Source organism: Myotis daubentonii, chromosome 7 (genome assembly GCF_963259705.1).
Source record: "Myotis daubentonii chromosome 7, mMyoDau2.1, whole genome shotgun sequence".
Taxonomy (NCBI): domain Eukaryota; kingdom Metazoa; phylum Chordata; class Mammalia; order Chiroptera; family Vespertilionidae; genus Myotis; species Myotis daubentonii.
The window spans coordinates 77,252,911-77,275,968 of record NC_081846.1 but is presented as its reverse complement, the minus strand read 5'-3'; the positions used below and the strand labels follow the sequence as shown (position 1 = coordinate 77,275,968).

The window sequence follows — 23,058 nt, the reverse complement described above, 5'->3', positions numbered from 1 at the left end:
TCACACATAATCCTACCTCCTCAAATACAGTACATTAATTTTTTCTTTCAATTTTTTATATATACCATTTAAAAAATTTGTTTGCAATAGTAAAGTCTGCCTTCTCGGGAAAGCAACTCAAATTATGGAGAAGAAAGGCAAATTTATGAAAATTCTACTAGATAAATCTTGTCTACTCATATGAAATATGGCAACAGGGTAAACCTTTTGAGCAAAGGCAGCATTTCAGGCAAAATAGCAAAGCTAAAGCCCAAAGAGGAACATTGGAGATTGACATGGCAATTATTAGGCTGAGAGGCATAGACCAAGAGATAAGTCACCATTTGACCCTCCTCTTCCCTTTCCCAGGACTGTGGGCAAAATAAGTGAAAGAGAGTCCATTCTAGGGAGAGGACACTATTGGCTGATCGTATAATCTCTTAGACACCTAGTCTTTTTTCAGACCTCAAGCTCATATACCTGCCATCTGAACTGACTGTTCAACCTGGCTGGAGTGTCTCAGTGGTTGAGCATGAACCTATGAACCAGGAGGTCATGGTTCGATTCCTGGTCAGGGCACATGCCCAGGTTGCAAACTTGATCCCCAGTAGGGCCTGCAGGACATAGCCAATTGACGTTTCTCTCTCATCCGTGTCTCTCTCATCGATTTTTCTATTTCTCTACCCCTCTGCCTTCCTCTCTTTAAAATCAATAAAAATTTATTTTTTTCTTATGAACTGACTGTTCAGCATCCTTTCACTCTGATTCCTAATTTGGATAACAATGCTTATTGTCACAAATAATTTTCAACTCATATGAAAAAAAGTTTCCTAGTTGATTATTACAGTAATTTTCTGTTTTCCTATAATTAAATTTATCTTGTTAAACTTCAGTAAAAGTCTTTATTAACCAAAATTCTCAGAAAATGGAAAGTGGCCAGGTGTTTAGTGTTCTGCTTATTTGAACAGTTTACTGGAATATTCTTTATATTTCAACACTTGTCCCCGAGAAAAGTAAAATTTAGAATCAGACTGCTGTGTAAAAATCCCAGCTACAACACTTATCAGCTGGTGACCTTGGCCAAGGTATGAACAGCTCCGTGCTTTTGTTTCTTTACCTGAACACTGGGGATAAAATTGTACCTGTTTCATGAGCTTGTGAACATTAAATGAGTTATCATATGTAAAGTGCTTAGAACAGTGTCTGAAACCTAATAAATGTCATGTAGCATCAAAGAAATGAAAATTATGTAGTATACTAAGTAAAAAGGCATAGGAATTTTGGGCTCAATTTTTGTTTGGGCTGAATTCCAGAGTAAACATGAGAAACGGTTACAGTTTGTTCTAAAATATTTAGTCTTTTATCCTGTTAGCTTCTTGAAACATTCTTCTTCCTTAAAGTGCTGTAGAGTTTAGATCAACTGAGTTCTTTTCTCATCCTTTGATTGTTAAGTTAAACTCTAAATATATTCTAAGTAAATTTACTTAAATCCTTCCTTATAGCCTTGTAAAATGCCCATTACTCACCTATTGAAGAGGCTTTTTTTTTCTCCATTGTGTTTCTGGCTCCTTTGTCGAAAAATCATCTGCCCATACACATGTGGTTTTATATTTGAGCTCTCAGTTGTGTTCCATTGATCTGTGTGTCTATTTTTCTGCCAATACCATGCTACTTTGATTTGAAAGAAAGAGGAAGGGATAGGGAGAAAGAAACATTGGTGTGAGAGAAACATCCATCTCCTGCATGCCCCCCACTGGGGATCAAGCTCATATCCCAGGCATGTGCCCTGATCAGGAGTCAAACCATTGGTGCACAGCATGATGCCCAACCAACTGAGCCACACCAGCCAGCGCTGTAGTTTTCTTTTTGTGTGTTATCCTTGCTAGGTTCTGGTATCAGGGTTATGTTGGCCTCATAAAACGTGTTAGGAAATATTACCTCTTTAATTTTTTGGTAGTGTTTGAGAAGAACAGGTATCAAATCTTCTTGTACTATTTCGTAGAATTCACTAGTGAAGCCATCTAGTCCTGGACTTTGATTTTTTGGGAGGTTTTTGATAGCTGTTACAATTTCCTCAGTACTGATGGGTCTATATAGATTTTCCAGTTATTCATAATTCACTCGAAGGAGATCATATATTTCTAGGAACGTATCCATTTCTTTTAGGTTATTGAATTTGGTGGCATATAGTCTTTCATAGTATTCTAGTAGGATCTATTGTATATCTGTAATGTCTGTGGTAACTTGTCTTTCATTTCTGGTTTTTTGTCTGTATGAGTCTTTTCTCTTTTTTCCTTAGTGAGTCTAGCCAGGGTTTGTCAGTTTTATCAGTCTTTTTTAAAAAAACAGTTCTTGCCCTGACCAGTTTGGCTCAGTGGATAGAGCATCGGTCTGTGGACTGAAGGGTCCTGGGTTCAACTCCGGTCGAGGGCATGTACATTGGTTGCGGGCACTTCCCCAGTAGGGGGTGTTCAGTAGGTGGCTGATCAATGTTTTTCTCTCATTGATGTTTCTAACTCTCTATCCCTCTCCCTTCCTCTCTGTAAAAAATTAATAAAATATATCTAAAAAAATAAAAAACAGCTCTTTATTGTATTAATTTTTTGTATAGTCATTTTGTTCTCTAGTTCATTCAATTCTATTCTAATTTTTTCCCCTCCATAGCTCCCCCCCACCCCAGGCCCTCGCCACCCCACTGTCCACGTCCATAGGTACTGCATACATGCATATAAGATCTTTGTCCAATCTCTTCCAGCACTTCTAACACCCCCTTCCCCCCGAGAATTGTCAGTCCACTCCATTTCCATGCCCCTGATTCTATTACATTCAACAGTTTATTCTATTCCTCAGATTTTTTTATTCATTTGATTTTTAGATTCACTTGTTGATGGATATGTATTCGTTGTCACTTTGTTGTTCATAATTTTTATCTTTACCTTTTTCTTCTTCCTCTTCTTAAAGAATATCTTTCAGCATTTCATATAATACTGGTTTGGTGGTGATGAACTGCTCTAGCTTTTTCTTGTCTGTGAAGCTTTTTATCTGACCTTCAATTCTAAATGATAGCTTTGCTGGGTAAAGTAATCTTGGTTGTAGGTTCTTGCTATTCATCACTTTGAATATTTCTTGCCACTCCCTTCTGGCCTGCATACTTTCTGTTGAGAAATCAGCTGACAGTCATATGGACATGTCCTTGTAGGTAACTGCTTGTCTCTTGCTGCTTTTAAGATTCTCTCTTTGTCTTTTGCCCTTGGCATTTTAATTATGATGTGTCTTGGTGTGGTCCTCTTTGAATTCCTCTTGTTTGGGGTTCTCTGTGCTTCCTGGACTTATAAGTCTATTTCTTTCACCAGTTAGGGGAAGTTTTCTGTCATTATTTCCTCAAATTGGTTTCAATATCTTGCTCTCTTCTTCTGGCACCCCCATAATTCAGATGTTGGTACACTTGAAGTTGTCCCAGAGGCTCCTTACACTATCTTCATATTTTTGGATTATTTTTTCTTTTTGTTCTTCTGGTTGGGTGTTATTTGCTTCCTCATATTTTAAATCATTGATTTGATTCTCAGGATCCTCTAGTACAATGGTCGGCAAACTGCGGCTCACGAACCACATGCGGCTCTTTGGCCCCTTGAGTGTGGCCACGAAGTTTCAATCACACTGTACGTGCGCACCCACATGTGGCATTTTGTGGAAGAGCCACACTCAAGGGGCCGCAGTTTGCCGACCACTGCACTAGTATACTGTTGAATCCCTGTATGTTATTCTTTATTTCAGTCAGTGTATGCTTAATTTCTGACTAGTCCCTTTTCTTTTCTTTTGTTTTTTTATTGTTTTTTGTTTTATTTTGTTTTGTTTTTTGCATTCTCATTAAGATCCTTGAAAGTCTCATTAAGTCCCTTGGAAGTTTCTAGAAGATTATTGAGTAATCTTATAACTGATTTTGAACTCTATATCCAGTAGTTTGCTTTCTTCCATTTCATTCATTTGTGACATGTTTCTTTGTCTCTGCATTTTGGCTGCTTCCCTGTGTGTGTTTCTGTGTATTGAGTAGCTGCCAAGTCTCCTTGACTTGATAGATTGGCCTTGTGTAGTAGGTGTTTTATAGGGCCTACTCCCCAATCACCTGAGGTGGACACTCTTGGTGCACCCCTTTGTGGGCTGTGTGCACAGTCTTGTAGTTGAACCTTGATTGCTCTTGGTATCAATGGGAGGAATTGACCTCCAGGCCAGTTGGCTGTGAGGACCAGCTGTGTCTACAATGGAAGAGCTGCTGTGTAGGAGACACCCTTATGGGGCAGGACTTGCTTCAGTGGGGCTTTGGTGCTCATTGAGTCTGCCCCTTGAGTGTGTCACTTATGGATGTGAAGAGTTGTAATCTGGATGGTCTCACACTGACCACTGGGTATACTGGCTCTTGGATCTCCAATGAGGTGCAAAGTCAGCCACTGCCTAAGGCCACCCAGCAGGAGCTACCCAATTCTACTCTAATTTTTATTATTTCCTTTCTTCTGCTGACTTTGGGTTGTTTTTGTTCTTTTTCTAGTTCTTTGAGATAAAATGTTTGGTTGTTTACTTGGGATTTCTCTTGTTTCTTGAGATAGGCCTTTATATAAACTTCCCTTTTATTACTGCTTTTGCTGCATCCCAGAAATTTTGATAAGTCTATTGTCTTTCTTGTTTGTCTCTCTATATTTTTTATTTCTTCTTTGACCCAGTCATTTTTTAGTAGTATATTGTTTATACTTACGGGTTTCTTTACTGCCTTTTTGCAGTTGATTTTGAATTTCAAAGCATGTGGTCAGAGAATATCCTTGGTGTGATTTTAATCTGAAATTTGTTGAGGCTAGTTTTGTGACAAAACATGTGGTCTATCCTTGAGAATGTTCCACATGCACTAGAGAAGAATGTATAATCTGATGTTCTGGGATGATGGGCTCTGTAAATGTCATTTATGTCCATTTGGTGTAAAGTTTAATTTAAGGCCGATACTTCTTTATTGATTTTCTGTTTGTATGATCTATCTAGAGCTGTCACTGGAATATTAAGATCCTAACTATGATTGTGTTTTTTTCTGTTTTTCCCTTCAATTCTGTTAGTAGTTGCTTTATTTATTTTGGTGCTCCCTGCTTGAGTGCATATAAAGAAGTGTTATGTCGCCCCAGCCGGAGTAGCTCAATGGTTGAGCATCAACCTATAAATCAGGAGGTCATGGTTTGATTCCTAGTCAGGGCACATGCCTGGGTTTCGGGCTCAATCTCCAGTATGGGGTATGTAGGAGGCAGCCAATCAATGATTCTCTCTCATCATTGATGTATCTATCTCTCTCTCCCTCTCCCTACCTCTCTGAAATCAATAAAAAAAATATTTAAAAAAGAAAGTATTATGTCTTCTTGATATAATAACCATTACTATAAAATGTCTATCTTTGTCTCTTGTTACCTTTGTTGAAATCTCTTTTATCGGGTGTAAGTATGGCTACACCTGCTTTTCTATGAATGGTGTTTACTTGGAGAATCATTTTTCACCTTTTCACTTTGAGTCTAACTTTGTCTTTGCAGCTTAGATGTGTCTCCTGAAGGCAGCATATTGTTGTGTTTTGTTTTTTGATCCAATCTGCTACTCTGCCTCTTCTTCCTGTTTCCTCTTTTTGTAAGCTATGTGTGTCAGTTTTAGGGTTTTTTTGTGTGTGTTGTTATCATTAGGTTTTATGAAAAATAAAGTTTCATATATACAGTAGTCCTTTTTCTTCTGAATGCATCTGATCTCCATCCTCCTTTGCAAATTCATACCTTTACCCCTCCCCTTTTCTGTTTTTGTTGTCATAAATTATCCCTGTTTATGCTGTTAAGTTTTTTAGTAGTCTTACTTACAGTTTTGTGACCTTTTGTTCTTTGTTTCAGGTAGAATAACCCTCTTGATTATTGCGTGCAATGGCGGTTTTCTGGTGATAAATTTCCTCAGCTTCTGTATGTCTGGAAAAGCCTTTATTCCTCCTTCATATTTAAAGGATAATTTGGCTGGCTATATTATTCTTGGCTGTAATTTCTTTCTTTCAGTAGTTTGAATATTTGGTTCCATTCTCTTCTGGCTTGTAGAGTTTCTGCTGAAAAGTCCAATGATAAGGCTTTCTTTTATAGGTTTCTTTCTCCTTTTCCCTGGCTGCCTTGAGAATTCTTTCTTTCTTTTTTTTTTAATATACTTTTTATTGATTTCAGAGAGAAAGGGACAGGGAGAGAGAGATAGAAACACCAATGATGACAGAGAATCATTGATTGGCCACCTCCCGCACACCCCTGACTGGGGATCAAGTCCATAACCCGGGCATGTTCCCTGACTGGTAATCGAACAGTCACCTCCTGGTTCATAGCTCAATGCTCAACCGCTGAGCCACATCAGCCAGGCTAATTTTGATCTCTTTTATAGAGTTTTTCATCACTAGAATTTCTGTTTGGTTCTTTTTAAATGTTTTAATCTCTTTGGTAAAGTACTCATTTTGTTCTTTGATTTGTTTTCTGAGCACATTAAATTGCTTCTCTATATATAGTCTCCCATTTCATTGACTATTTTCAGAACTGCCAGCTTGAATTCTCTGTCATTTATATCACATATTTCCATGTCTTTAAGTTTGTTTTTTCTGTATACTTTTTCTTTTCCTGAGGTCCCTTTTTACCTTGGTTTTTTCACAGTATTTGACTGATTGCATCCTTGTCTAGGCATCTAGGTATGAGTGGTGCTTTTCTAGCAGATTAATACAAAAAGGTCTTTCTCTTCTTCCCTGGTAGGTGACACTGACTCAGTGTTTTTCATTGTTGTTATATTTTAGGGAGAGAGAGAGAGAGAGAGAGAGAGAGAGAGAGAGAGAGAATGAACCAGCCAGACACATCTGTTTTTTCACCCATTCATGCATTCTTTGGTTGTGTCTTGTATGTGCCCAGACTAGGGCTCAAACACACAACCCTGGCGTATCACGATGACCCTCTAACCAGCAAGGCTACCTGGCCAGGGCTGAATCACAAGATTTTTTTTAGCTCTGTGAAATCTCAGTGCTGTCCTCTGAACCCCTTAGTGTAGCCTCGATGCATGGAGGTTGGGTCTCTGAAGAAACTGGCCAGCTTATTTGTTGTTTTACCCTCCCAATAATGGTGACCTTGGACCTTTCCAGGGTGTCCCCCCCACACTATGCCCCGACCTAGGACCAGTTACGGAGTACACCTTTGCTCAGGGAAAAAGTGAATCTGCAGTACAAGTTATTTTGGGTTTGCAGGTAATATGCTCCGTAACTGGACACCAAGTGCAATAGGAGGCTGGGGGGGGCGGGGGGGGGGGGGCGGCGCGGCAGGGCTCCATGGATTTGTTTCTCTGCCTAGAATGCCGATGGCCTGAAAACTGCAGTTACTCTCCCATGCACCTGCACTTGCTCTCCCTTGCACCTGTAGGAATGCCCTCCTAATCTCTTGGCTCCTTCCAACTGAAGGGAGTGCCAGCCATAACCCCTTCAGCCACAACTAGATTCAGCCCTTCTCCTTTCTCAGCCTCCCCTTTTATTCCCACTTGCCCACCTTTACATGTTTCAGTGCACAGATCTTTCAGGCATGCTTTATGTTGACCAGGGACCTTGTTGAGTTATAGCTATTCCAATTGGAATTTCAAGGGGATCTCTCACACCACCATTCCTCTGATGTCACCCTGTATGTTTCTGTTAAAAGACACCTTTCCATATGCAACATCTTCCCACTGTCACTGTAGGTGAACTGCCCATGCTGCTCTCTAAATGCAACACCTTCCCTTATGCATAAGAGCCTATCCTCTATAATCATTATATATCTCTTATGATTTTAATATATATTATTTTTATTTCATTCTGTTAAGAATATGCTTTTCTCTATTGTTTAACCAGTAAGCATAAATATTGAGTGCTTGGCTATCTGAAAACTGATATGAGTGTTTTGAGGGGTTTTGTTTATTTCTAATCTCACCCTTAAAAAGCACACCATATTTCAGGATTTTTTAAAGATATACAAAAACCATGAGTGAACAATTAGAACCATGAGTAAACAAATAGAACAATTATACTAAAGGCCCAAGGCCCAGTGCACAAATTCATGCACAGGTGGGTCTGGCTGCCCGCCCTGATGGAGAACCATCGGGCAGGGTCGGCGGGGGGGAGGGGCTGCAGGCAATTGGCTGGCCAGCCCCGCCCTTGATCGCGATGTTGGGGGCCGGTTGGGGGCTGAGCAGGCGGGGGGAGGGGGGACAGTGCGTGGAGCGAGGGTGCGATCGGGGTCCAGATCAGACTGGTTGGCTGCTGCAGTGCACATCATAGCCACCGGTCGTTCTGGTCATTCCACCGTTCCAGTTAATGGGCTTTTATATATGTAGATTAACTATAGAGTTTTAAGAGATGTGAAATAAGACAATGAATAAAATCATGAAATTAAAATGAGTTTAAAGAAGATATTTTCTTTTAAAGTGCTTCGCATTCTTATTTTTAATAGCTTCACTATTATTTAAGATCATGTTCCTGTGTTCTTATGTTGCTTCTGAATAAAGTACTAATATTAGTTATTTTTCTATTTTCGCAGTCTTTAAAATCTAGAACTTCTGTTTTATTCTCATTGTTATTTCACTTGTAAACTGTTTGGTTCTCCACCAATATTCTATTCTACCTCATCTACTTTTCACTCCGTATACCATATCCAGCCCCTCCTGACTGTGCCCTGTCCCTCAAGTATATTATTCATTTTTTTACTTTTCCAGACTTTTTTCTTTTTCTTTAAGTCCAAGCCCAATGTCACCACCTCATTTCAGTCAGGATTAATTTATCCCTCGTATTTTTATAAGACCCTATTTATTCTGCTACCCTGTACAGTATCATGGCTAAGAATATCTAATTGAAAAGATAGGCACCATGTCTTACTCATCTTTATATCACCCACCAGACACACCCTGGGCTCATAGCATTCTTTTTACAACTGTCTGTAGCAAATGCCTAGGTGCTGGAGTCACATGTTTTAGGTGTCATGTTATGTTTTCACATTTTCAAAATGTGCATGATGTTTTGTGGATATGTGCATGTGTGTGTGTGTCTCTATCCCTTTTAGTAGCCATGGATATTAATGGAGATTCAGTAGCGTTCAGGAATCTGAAATATCACTGGAAATTCACTGATGCAAATTTCATAGTATAGAGCCCAAGTGACTCTACATTAAACCACTATGACATGAGACCTGCAGCTATTGAAAGCTTTCTGACTCAGACTTTCTTTTCTTAAGAGAATTTTAGGTGAAAGGCTTCCAAGGTGAATCAAGTATTTTATTGAAATACTCATAAGTTTAAAGTTTTCACATTGAATTTTTAAAATAACCAATTAACTATTAATTATTTAGTTTTAAGTTTACAGGAAGCAGAGCTTTTGAGGGACATTAGTAAATTTAGGGAAAGGAAATCAGAAGCACATTTTTCTTTTCTTTTAATTTTTTTTTTCCAAAGTTGCATCCTGTAACTGAAAATGTTGTGAATAAACTACAAAAGTAAGTTGAAAATTACTTGAAGTTTTTTAGGGGGATTTCTTAGTCAAGGTATTTTAAGTAAGATTATATTACACTGAATTCTGCCAGGTGTCCAAATTTTTCTTTTAAATTTTAGTGGGCTGTAATTCTGACGAGTTCATTATAAGAAGTTAGTCTATAAAGAACTAAGACCAAATTCTTTTTTGTCAGCAACATTTTTTTTGTCTAAAGTTTTACATATGTCTCCTTTTTCCTCCAATTGACCCTCCCACCACCCGCCATTCCCATCCCGGGCAAGCATCCACACCCCACCACCCCCAGTGTCTCTGTCCATTGGTTATACTAATATGCGTGAATACAAGTCTTTTGGTTCCAAATTCTTTTTTGTTTTGTTTTTGTTAATCTTCACGCCGATGGTATTTTTTTCTTTTTTTTAGTATATTTTTATTGATTTCAGAGAGGACAGGAGAGGAAGAGAGATAAAAACATCAATGATGAGAGAGAATCATTGATCAGTAGAGAGAGTGGAAGAGAGGAGGAGAAACAGAGAGAGAGAAACACTGATGTGAGACACATTGATTCCTTGCCTCCCACACACTCCCTGACTGGGGCTGGGGCTGCAACCAAGGTACGTGCCCTTGACCAGAATCGAACGTACAACCCTTCAGTTCCCAGGCCGAGGCTCTAACCCCTGAGCAAAACCAGTTTGGGCTAGGCCCAAATTCTAATGCTGTAATATATACATGCATGCCTCTATGTGTGTGTGTGTGTGTGTGTGTGTGTGTGTGTGTGTGTGTGTGTGTGTGTGGCGGGGGGTAATGGGTGTGTTTAGAGGTGGCACTTCCAACACAAGAAAACATATTATATTCACATCCCATTTTCTTTTTTCTTTTTTTTCTTTTTTTAAAAATATATTTTATTGATTTTTCACAGAGAGGAAGGGAGAGAGATAGAATGTTAGAAACATCGATGAGAGAGAAACATCGATCAGCTGCCTCCTGCACATCCCTTACTGGGGATATGCCCGCAACCCAGGTACATGCCCTTGACCGGAATCGAACCTGGGACCTTTCAGTCCGCAGGCCGACGCTCTATCCACTGAGCCAAACCAGTTTTGGCCACATCCCATTTTCAATTCCTGCCCTTTATTTCCCTAGGTGTGGAAGTATGTCAGTATATTTTTTTACAGTGTTTTGGTATTTAGGGTATTAATTTAAAATACTTGTCATTTGATAAACTGAAAATAGGGTTGAATAGTAACTATACTAAAGAACAGAAAGAAGTTTCTTCTGCTTGTCCTTTATCTGCCTACAAGTTTAAGTATTATACAAAATTCACAGGGGTAAGGTTTAAGAAACAGTATATTGTCAATCACTTATTACAGATAAGGATTAGAATACACATTTCTTGTACAAAGTTAGATTGGTGAAAAGTCATTTGAATTGTGGTCATAAAGCACTGTTGCCATAGAAAGATGAAAGGATTCACTATAACTTCATTTTTACTTTGTTGTTGTTAATATTTTGCTTAGTTACCAGATATACTTTATAGTTACATTTTTAGGGAAGGTTACTGCTAGATTTTATTTAGTTATTTAATCTTTGAGCAGAATCATCAAGGCTTCTGGGGAACTATAGTCATACTGTTGTCTACTACTTAAGGTGGGGTCTTTGCCATTTCTGTTGCTGTAGGGATTAACAAGGATGAAAATGTAAACTGATATTTATAAGATAGCAAAATATATTAGTGGTGTTGTCAGAGAAATCATTTCACTGACTTTCAGTTATGGAAGTGTTTATAGGCAATGTCATAGTTTGATTCATCTTTGTAGAAATTTTTAAATACCCTTAAACTAGAAGGTTAGTTATTTATTTTTATCTGGTTTTCCTTTTTTTTCTTTTTTCTTTTTAAATATATTTTTATTGATTTCAGGGAGGAAGAGAGGGGGGGAGAGAGAGATAGAAATATCAATGATGAGAGAGAATCATTGATTGGCTGCCACCTGCACGCCCCACACTGGGGATGAAGCCCGCAACCTGGGCATGTGCCGTGGCCAGGAATCAAACCGTGACTTCCTGGTTCATAGGTCGACATTCAACCACTGAGCCATGCCAGCTGGACCCTTTTTTTTTTTTTTTTTTTTTTTTTTTAACCAGGATTTGTTGTAGCTTTTAATAATGTGTATAAGTCTTAAACTAATTGGTTTACATAAGGAATCTTCTTAGGTTCAGGAGACAAAATACAATTCATATTCACTACTCAAAACTTATTTCAGATTCTTATTTAAATAACTGATAAATTCAGTCGATAAAAGTAAACTTATAGTCTTAACTGACTACTTCAGTTACCAACAGGGTAGAGAAGTATTGTCCTTTTTTCTTTGATTTGTGACTTCTGGTAGATTAATCTCATTAAGCATCTGTTTCTCTATCTAGTGACCTTAATACAATAAAGAAATAATCTTTTTGAAAAATTGCTAAATGACTCCATTTTCCTTGTGCCCTTGACACATTCCTAATATAAGGATTTATATCTTAGCGTGATTTTTTTAAAAAAAAACATACAAGCATTCTGTAAAAGTGGCCCCCTTCCTTCTTTTTTTTTGGCCCCCAGAAATGCCAGCTTCATGGGCATGCAGCTACACGGGGCCCCATGCTTAAAGCAATGTTCTATTACCAATACGAAAACCTCAATTTTTTAGCAAGGTGCCCTACTTTTTATTTTTTATTTTTTTTTTGCACTGGCCCCACAAATTATGTAACTACTCCTGGTCCCCAGGAACTAGTTGTGATAATATTTTAATACATACTAAATAGTAATTGTCTGTGTAATCCAAGTCTGTATCCCTATAAATTTCTATAGCTACAAAGAGAATCTTTGCACACAAATTTCATTAGAATGTATTTTAAGGGAGAAAAAAAATATAGCTGACTTGGGTTACCTACATAGTAAATCTTTTCAATGTTAGCTCTCATAATAGAAGGTTGTTTGAAATTTGTTGTTTAGAACAAAATTCTATCATTTTAGAACACAAATTACTTGCTTAAAGTACAAAAACACCCTATTAGATTAAATAAATTCAAAACAGGATTTAACTCATTGTGTCATTACAGGTTATCAAGTTATGCCCAACCAGCAGCAAAACTACCAAGGAATAGTTGGAATTCAGCAACCCCAGAGTCAGAGCCTGGTTGGTGGCCAACCCAACAGCATAGGAAATCAGATTCAAGGAGTGGTCATCCCCTACCCTTCAGTGCCATCATATCAGGTACGTTATCACTCACCTCCTTTGGGTAGAGGTGATTTAGAATAAATAAAATGTATACCTATGGTGCATCGTCTCTATTCTTTTAATATGGGATTAAAAGGTTACCCAGTGTTCTATAATACATAACTTTATAGTCTTTTATTAGTCATAGCAGTTTTGTTTTATCATTTTATTGCTTTATTCATTTGCTTCAATAATTTTTAGGGAAAAATATTGAGCTACTTTGATATTGACAAGTAAATTTTGCCTGGCATTAACTATGTTTCTGACTACTTAAATATATAAGCAAGTATCTTACTCTATAATTCAGCCTCTTGAGGGAAGTGGAATGGGAGGGAAAATAGCAATAGTAATAGGTATTTGAAACAGTGAAATGGAGTACAGGCTATCAGTGCTTATAGAATAAAGGAGATTGTGCAATTGCCCATGCTGGAACTGATTTTTCCCCCCACCTCAACCCCAAAAGAAATTACATGTATTAAAAATGACATGGATTTTAATTTATAGTTCTAAAGTAGAAATACCGATTGTTTCATGAATAAGTCATATTTTTTAATACAGTGTGCCACATTTTCAGAAATGTGTTTTACCTCCTTCTTCTTTCTGGAATGACTTGCAAGTGGTTTTGTTTTATTGCCTCACTAGAGGCCTGGTGCACGGATTCGTGCACCGGTGGGGTCCCTCAGCTTGGCCTGCACCCTCTCGCAATACAGGACCCCTGGGAGGGTTGTCGGACTGCCAGTTTTGGCCCGGTCTGCTGATCGGGCCGAAACCGGCAGTCCAACATCTCCTGAGGCATGTAGTAGTGTGCAAAGTGGCAGGTGGCCAGGTGCCGCACCACTCCCACTCATCGCAGCCCCACTGCACCTGCCGCCACTGCCACTCTGTAGCACGCTGCCACAGAGGCAGGAGATGCCTGTGCTGCTTCAGCAGTGCTTACCAGCCATGAGCCCAATGTCTGGCACCCATCAGTCAGCTGAGCGACACTCCTGCTGTGGGAGCGCACTGACCACCAGGGGGCAGCTCCTGCATTGAGCGTCTGCCCCCTGTGGTCAAAGCGTGTCATAGCAATCAGTCGTTTGGTCACTTAGGCTTTTATATATATAGATGGTTTTCTGTAACTGAATCTAATGTTAAGAAATCCAAAGATCATTTTCATTCATCTCCCCAAGGTTAAACCAATCTAGTTGGGAAGATAAATGTACACGTATGTTATCTAAACATAATTAAATTTTTTATAGTATTCAGACTGGTAACTGAATGAATCATGAAGTACAACCATGAACAGATTAGGGACTTAATACAGAAGTCTTCTGGGAAGATATAAACCTTAAATTATCTCTTAAAATAACAGGCATAAATTGGTGAGGAAAACATTCTGGGAATAGGAAGTATATGAGCAAAGGTGCTAGCGTATTCCATTTAATTCCAGAAAGTCAAAATTGAAATTAAAATCTAAAATGTGGCTTAACCGGCTTGGCTCAGTGAATAAAGCGTTGGCCTGCAGACGCAGAGGTCCCAGGTTTGATTGCAGTCAAGGGCATGTACCTTGGTTGCAGGCACATCCCCAGTGGGAGGTGTGCAGGAGGCAGCTGATCGATGTTTCTCTCTCATCGATGTTTCTAACTCTCCCTCTCCCTTCCTCTCTGTAAAAAATCAATAAATATATTTAAAAAAATAAAATGGTAAAATGTGGAATTTTCAAGGATGTCTAGTCTTGAAGCCACCTAATTATAGAAGGCAATTAAGGAAAAAGAAAAAAAATACATTATGAAACTAGATTTTTTAAAATATTTTTATTGGTTTTAGAGAGAGAGAGAAACATTGACGTGAGAAACATCAATCGGTTGCCTCCTGCACGTACCCCAACTGGATTCAAACCCGTAACCTGGGCATGTGCCCTGACCCAGAAACAAACAGGAGACCTTTTGGTACACAGAATGATACTCAACCAACTGAGCCACACCAGCCAGGACACGAAAGTAAATTTTACATCTTTCTTTTCTCATATTTTGCATGCTTTTTACTTTTGTCCTCCATGCATGAGCCTAGGTTCATCAGACTTCCCATCTTCTACTTTCTTCATAGCTAGACAGTCTATAGCAGTGATAGCGACCTATGACACGCATGTCAGACGTGACACGCGAACTCATTTTTTTGGTTGATTTTTCTTTGTTAAATGGCATTTAAATATATAAAATAAATATCAAAAATATAAGTCTTTGTTTTACTATGGTTGCAAATATCAAAAAATTTCTCTATGTGACATGGCACCAGAGTTAAGTTAGGGTTTTTCAAAATGCTGACACGCCGAGCTCAAAAGGTTCGCAATCACTGGTCTATAGGATCAGTACTAAGGAACTCTCCCTTCTCAAGAACCCCGGTCATGCTACCTAATCCAGTACGTTGAGCATCTATTAGACAAGATGCCCAGGCATCAGATAAGATTTGCTCTTGGCCTTAGTGGCTCACAGTCTAGTGTAAGATATATAATTTGTATTGGTTTTTACTTTTTGTTAATCCTCACCCAAGGAAATTTTTTTCCATTGGTATTTAGAGAAAGTGGAAAGGAGAGGGAGAGACAGAGACAGAGAAACATCAATGTGAGAAAGACACATCGATTGGTTACCTCCCACACAACCCCAACCTAGGCTGGGGATCGAGCCTGCAACCCTTTAGTCCATGGGCTGATGCTCTGACAATTGAACAAAACTGGCCAGGGCAAGGAATGTAATTTTTAAATAAAGTATAACCTGTTGGTGTACTTTTATAAAATGGAGCTAGATATTAAAAATGCTTCAGAGCTAAGTTATTATTTCTATAGCATACTTTTTTTACAAGGTATAAATTATTTTCCCATGGTATTTCATGTAATCCTTACATTGAATGAATGATTATGAGAAGTATTTTACTCTGATGAGCAATGAATGACAGCCTCTTTATACTTCCTCCTACATTTGATAGATAAGCTGGATGGTGATAAACTGTTGTCTCAAAAATAAGCCAGAAAACTCTTCTGTCCTCAGTAGAGTGTATTCTGTGGCTGTACATTCTCAAGTACTGTTCCCTCTTTCTCTTTTGGTACTTCATTTTTCTTTTTTACCACTAGCTACAGCAAGCATGTCAAACTCACAGCCAGTGTGCTGCATGCCTCGTTTAAGTTTGACATGCTTGAGCTATAGATTCTATAGTTTAAATCATGTAGATTGAGCTGTATCGTTCTTCCTAAGTCTACCCTGTATATGTATTAACTTAGACACAACCAGAAATAGTCTATATAATAAAAGCCTAAGCGACCTTTACAGCAGAACGACCAGAACGAACAGTCCCTATGATGCGCACTGACCACCAGGGGGCAGACGCTCAACACAGGAGCTGCCCTCTCATAGTAGTGTGCTCCCACAGTGGGAGCACCGCTCAGCCAGAAGCCAGGCTCATGGCTGGCGTCTGACAAGCTCAGCTGCGGTGGTGGGAGGAGCCTCTCCCACCTCTGCTAAGGTGCAGCAAGCTGAGCAGTAAGGAGCAGCGAGCAGGCGGGCAGTAAGGAGCGAGGGGTCCCAGACTGCGAGAGGGCGCAGGCCGGGCTGAGGGAACCCAACCCCTCCACCTCACCCCACTCCCGCCCAGTGTACAAATTTTATGCACCAGGCCTCTAGTAATCTCAGAATCTTCACACTGCCTCCGTAGACAAAAAGACGGAAATAATATTGTGTTATACAGAGTTGGATATTCACACTAGTAACTTTCTCATTACAATGATTGAGCCAAATTGAAAGTAATTAAGAGATTGCAGTGTATTTTGAGAGGACCGGTTACATTTAGAAACATGCTGTATAAGCCAGACTTGTAAATTAATCATGAACTTATAAATCACAGGGCCCAAGTATAGAGAATAGCACAAACTGAGGCTCTGAGTTACTTGGACAAGTTACTTATCCTCTACTTCCCCATCTATACAACAAGGATGATAAAAGTATCTTACTAGGGTTGTTAGAAAGATTTGATGTGCCCAGCCAGTGTGGCTCAGTGGTTGAGTATCTATCCAGGACCCAAGAGATCATAGTTCGATTCTAGGTCAGGGCACATACCCAGGTTGCACGCTTGATCCCCAGAAGGGGATGTGCAGGAGGGAGCCAATCAATGTTTCTCTATCAATGTTTCCATCTTTATCCCTTTCCCTTCCTCTCTCTCTGAAAATCAAAAAAAAAAACCCAAAGGGGGAAGGGGAGACATAGTAAAACTTTCAATAATAAAGAATTTAAATTTAAAAATAAAATAAGTAGAAATTTTAAAATAGAAAAAAGAAAGATCCACTGTTTACCAAATGCCTACTGTGCTAGAACCTGTAATTGGATATTGTAATAAAGATAATACCTCCCGTGAGATGAAGGTGGCATCCTTTTTTTTTTTTTTTTCCAGATAAGTGACTGGGAACTCAGAATAGTAAAGCTGCTTGCCCAGTGTCACATAGATAGCAAAGTGTTGAAGCTGATATCACATCCAGATATGTTAAGCTTCAAGGCTCATACTCCTTCTGATCCACAGGGTATCTCACTGTTGCCCTACCTGAGTTTTACTCAGCTCTACTTGAAGTGAACTGTATTACTCTTCCTGTTTCAAATGGTCATCCTTATTTGGAAACAGCTTATTTTTTAAAATAACTTTTACTTAGGGACATGAATCTTATCTTTTTTAAAAAATCTAATGCATCTAGTCTACTGTACAATTGATAAATGCTAGTGAAAAACAATAGCTGGTGAAAAAAAAACATAGAAATAAAGTGGTAGTGTTATGGCTAACTTATCAGGACAGCCTGTTAACAGTTTTAGCTTATTCCTTAACTAGTCATACAGTAAAACCTCAATATAACAGATTAATTCGGGCAATGGGGTATCCGTTAAAGCTGAAAGTCCATTATGTAATAAAGTAGGTTTTCTAAATGTATATGTTAAAAAGTTGACAAGTTTACCTGTTTTATGTAAACACATTTGTTTAATTAAAATTAAGTATGTATGAAAATTTCACAGAGAAGTTTTCCATTTGTATTACTGTAATTTTAAATTCCTACTGAATAGGTCTAGTAAATGTATGAATTCACCAGTCATCTTGAATTAAAAAATGCACACGGCTGGGGGTGTGGCTTAGCTAAGTGCACATCGGAACATCAGCCAGCATGCGTTAAAACTGCTGCAGAGCCCTAACCGGTTTGGCTCAGTGGATAGAGCGTCGGCCTGCGGACTCAAGGGTCCCAGGTTCGATTCCGGTCAAGGGCATGTACCTCGGTTGCGGGCACATCCCCAGTGGGGAGTGTGCAGGAGGCAGCTGATCAATGTTTCTCTCTCACCAATGTTTCTAACTCTCTATCCCTCTCCCTTCCTCTCTGTAAAAAACCAATAAAATATATATATTTTTAAAAAAAACTGCTGCAGAAAGTCATGCCAGGCGACAACAGAACCAATTACCTCGAGTGATGTGGTGTGATCACGTGTTAATCATTCCCTGAACATTGTTTATGAACATTGTTTATGAGCAGTGTTACTTTTGGATATAAATATGTAGGCTGTAGTTGTAGATATATAATGTTTATATTGGCAAAATTACTACAGCGCTTTTCCCAGCATATGGCCTATTTGCTAAAATTTGTTTAAAATAATATTGAATTAATAACACAAAAAATAATATGTTAATTTAATTATGAACAAATCTTGGTTAAGGCCATTTTTAAATTAACAGGGTATTAATTTCCACATATAACATATGGATCCGAAATTTTGTTTGTTTAATTGTCCATAAATCAAGGTCCACAAAATCACGGGTTTACTGTACTTGAAAAGTTTATGAAGGCTAGAGACATTAACATTTGCAAGAGTTTGAAGAACCTTTTCCCTTTAAATTGTCTTTTAAATTTTAGGTTTCACTGCCTCAAGGTTCTCAAGGAATTGCCCATCAGACTTATCAACAGCCTGTTATTTTCCCTAATCAATCTAATCAAGGATCTATGCCCACAACAGGAATTCCAGTTTACTATAGTGTCATTCCACCTGGCCAACAAAATAATTTAAGGTGAGTATGACTAAAAAACCTAATCCTATAGCTTCTCGTTTTTTATCATGATTTTGGTCTGTTGCTAATTTTAAAGTTGCCTCAGGGCATTACCTGAGATCATTCTCTAATGTAGAATAGAAAAACTATGATACACAATAAGGGGGAAAGGAGACATATGTAATACTTTAAACAATAAAGAATTTAAAGTAATAATAACAAATAAATAAACTTAAAAATTTTTAAAAAGAATAACTATGATACAATCTTTTTCTAATATTTCTTTTAGTCTCCTTTTACTTACCCAAGTGGAATAAAATAGTTGGCCATAGACCTTGGACTTTAGAGCATTTGTTTGTCAGTATTTAAGGATTTCATAGGAGTTTGATGAGAATAGGTTTCCTTTATAAAACATCAGTAGCAAAATATCATACTAAAATTTTTGAGGCTCTGGGAAGCTCATTTTTTATCAGTAAGGGGAAAGAGGGTATATAAGAAAAGCAAATGATAGTAGCTCTGCATTAAAGCAAGTCATGAATTAATTCCATTAGCTACTTCAGCTTGGAAGAACAGAAGCATCTCTGAAAAAACTTAAATGTGTTAAAAATAGTAATTTTCCTTTGAATTGGGTACCTGTAGTTTTTGTTCAGAGTGTATTACAGTCCTTCATTTATTCTCAAGACCATCCCTATGGGGTTGTCAGAGGGGCCTCAGTGCTCTTATAAGAAGGGGTCTTTAGTTATCATTGCTGACAAGAGGTTGCCACTCAGTTATGTTTACAGGTGGTATTTATGGATAAAGAAGGGATTGACATACTTGTCACAGGGAATCTGCTGGGAAATGGGACTTGGCTCTCATTTTATGTGTTGTCAGAAACACACACACACAGTCCACACACGCCCCATCCACCGAGGAATTCGCATGGCTCTGGCTGCCACAGGTTAAAGAGGCCTGGCCCATAGTAGAAGCTTAGTGAATCCATACTAAATTAAAACACTTCTTTAATGACAAAGGCCAACCTTGCACATAATCAATTCTCAGTTATGTACCATATTATTGGCCTTAATATTATTTTGTTTCTGTAACTCTCTATACTTTTTAAATTTTTTATTAGAATTTTTTATCTCTGAATTATGCTTGTTGACACAAGTGAAGCAGTCAGTGTAAAGATGTATAAAAGGAAAGCTAACTATCATGTTCCCACTCTGGTCACCAGTGCTCACAAGCTATTATGCATTGTTTGTATTGGCCTGCTCAAACATGTGTGCATAAAAATATATATTTATATGTATTGGAATTGGTTGATAGATTCTAATGAAATAGACATTATCTTGCATTTTTCCCTTATTAATATATCATGAATATCAGATGAATAAGTATTAGTGTAAAACATTCTGTTATGCTTTTTTTGTGGTCTTTTTTTCCCACCTGATTTCTTTACAAACATAATTTTACATAAATGAGATCATGTCATACAGGCAGTTTTTGTTGTCTAACTCTCTCCTTCCCCCTATCCTTTCCACTTGGGTCATTTCCCACACACACGCAGTCTGGCTAACCCATGTTTCTATGCTGGTCTATGTCCTTTTTCACTTTTCTCTTTGCACCTAATTATATACTAACAGATGTGGGTATGAAAACATGAGCAAAATTAATTAACACAGGCACATGAAATAGAGTTTATAATTTTACATATAAATTAGACTAAAACTTTTTTTTTTAATTGAGCTCAGAGAGGAAGGGAGAGGGAGAGAAAGAAATACCAATGATGAGAGAGAATCACTGATCGGCCGCCTGCCCGCACGTCCCCCACTGAAGATTGAGCCCACAACCTGGGAATGTGCCCTTGACCGGAATCGAACCTGGGACCCCCTCAGTCCACAGGCCAATGCTCTATCCATTGAACCAAACCAGCTAGGGCTAAAACTTTTTTTAAAAAATATATTTTTATTGATTTCAGAGAGGAAGGGAGAGTAAGAGAGAGAGAGAGAAACATCAATGATGAGAGGGAACCATCGATTGGCTGCCTCCTGCACATTGGACTGAGCCCACAACCCAGGCATGTGCCCTTGACCAGAATCGAACCTGAGACCCTTCGGTCCACAGGCTGATGCTCCATCCACTGAGCCAAACCAGCCAGGCTAAAACTTTTTTAAATGTGGTTGGTTGTATTTATGTATATGGTATCTATATCTACATATATAAAAGGCTAAGCGACTGTCCAGCCAGTAGGTATAATGCACACTGACCACCAGGGGGCAGACGTTCAACGCAGGAGCTGCTGAGCAACAGCAACTTTGCAGAGTGCCCTCTCACACTCCGGGACCCCTCGGGGGATGTCGGAGAGCCAGTTTAGGTCCGACCCCTGCAGGTCTGGCCGAGGGATCCCACCTGCTGGAGGGACACACACACACACACACACACACACACACACACACACTCACTCTGCAGATTGCCTTTGAGCCACAGCGCAGCCAGCTGGGGAGGTACCACGGGAGGTTGGCTCCAAGATGTGTCAGGCCTTTCTCGCCCAGTCCCACCCCACCAGCCACCTTCTAATTAATTTCCTTTCAGTGTGCACAAATCCATTCACCGGGCCACTAGTTTCTATGTAATGAGAGAGTTTAATCCATTTATGATTAGTATTTAGTAGTTTAGTATTACAGCTGATACAGATTTTTTTTCTACCAGCTTATGTTTGTTTATTTTACCACACTGTACTTAGAACTACATGCCTGGTTGGTTGTAGTGCCATTTTATCAGAAGCCCAAATCTGTGATATACATATTCCTTGAGGCTCTTCATCATGGAATCTCACTAATCTGATAATATCAGGGCATGAGATGGTCTAAATTAGCTACTTTTTTTGGATCAGTGAATATTGTGCCATTAGGCATTAGTTATCATGATGTGGTTATTAAGAACACAGCTTTGAAATCTAAACAAAACCTGACTTCAAGCCTGTGCAACTTTGGCAAATTAGTCTTTTTGCACTTTGGTTGTTGTATTTATAAAATAGGAATAATACTTCACATGATTGGTGTGAGGGATTATGTGTCTATACTTTGTGTATGGAAATTCCATATTCTAAAATAGATACTTGCCTGTATTTTTAAGTAGAGTACACTAAAAATAGTTAAACTATTTGTTGCTGATTCAAAGCCACAGAGCATCAGTAATTATATTGTGTCCCCGAAATATTTTGGAGCATGTAAGGAATATTTTCATTTATAGATGCTCTTTGACTTATGATGGGGTTAAGTTCTGATAAACCCATCCTAAGTCGAAAATATCATAAGTAGAAAATATTTTTAATACACTTAACCTACCAAACATCATAGCTTAGCCAGCCTACCTTACACTACTCAGAATACTCAAATTAATCTATAGTTGGGCAAAATCATCTAACAGCAAATACACTGTAGAGTGGCAGTTATTAACCCTTGTGGTCAAATGCCTGACTGAAGCTACAGCCACTGCCACTGCCCAGCATCAAAGAGTGTATTGTGCCCGGCCAGTGTTGCTCAGTGATTGAGCTTCAACCCATGAGCGGGAATGTCGCTGGTACGATTCTGGTCAGGTTACATAGCCCGGGTTGTGGGCTTGGCCCTCAGTCGGGGACGTGCAAGAGGCCCATGCCCAGACCAGGGCTGCGTATTGAACCTGCAACCCAGGTACTGCACTTGACCAAGAATCAATCCCATGACCCTTTGGTGCATGGGCCGATGCTCTAACCGCTTGGTCACACCGTCCAGGGCCTCTGAGGTTTTTTATTTTCCATCAGTGTTCTTCAGCTTACATTATTACTGTCAACTCAAAATAGATCTTTTCTAAGTCTTTATTAATATTTTCTAATTGTTAAAGCAGCATTGTTACCATTCTTTCTTTACTTCCTTAATCATGGTTTCCTTTGATTGGGTTGTGGTCTTTTTCTGAAAAATTGTTCTTTCTCATAAGGAGTTTCTGTTCCCTGCTTTCCTAAGGAATTGGTCATACTTTCTTGTTTCTTTGCATCTCTTTTAATAATATATTGTAGTAACTCTGGGTATCTTCTATTGTTTGCTTGTGTATTTATTTATAGTGAGTGACTGGGTTATTTTAGTGACATCTATTTAATTCCCCCTTTCGCTCCCCACTCCCCCACCTCCAGGGTTCAGCCTCTGATGCTGTTCTCAAGTAGGGAAAAAAGCTTTGGGTATTCTCATAGTAATCCTGGGGTGACGGTGGTTTTGGCAGGACTCTGTTCCTTTCTTCCTTGAT

The 23,058-nt window shown here is 38.8% G+C and overlaps 1 protein-coding gene across 17 annotated transcripts in view; it reads left to right on the top strand.

Moving 5' to 3' along the window:
• The window catches only part of R3HDM1 (R3H domain containing 1), a 185,841-nt gene that overhangs the window by 132,429 nt on the left and 30,354 nt on the right, over window positions 1–23,058 (top strand). For all 17 annotated transcript variants that reach the window (XM_059704578.1, XM_059704579.1, XM_059704585.1 and 14 more), the window contains 2 exons: window positions 12,602–12,756; window positions 18,668–18,819. In XM_059704578.1, the coding sequence (XP_059560561.1) occupies window positions 12,602–12,756; window positions 18,668–18,819 (307 nt within the window). The remainder of the gene's footprint in view (window positions 1–12,601; window positions 12,757–18,667; window positions 18,820–23,058) is intronic.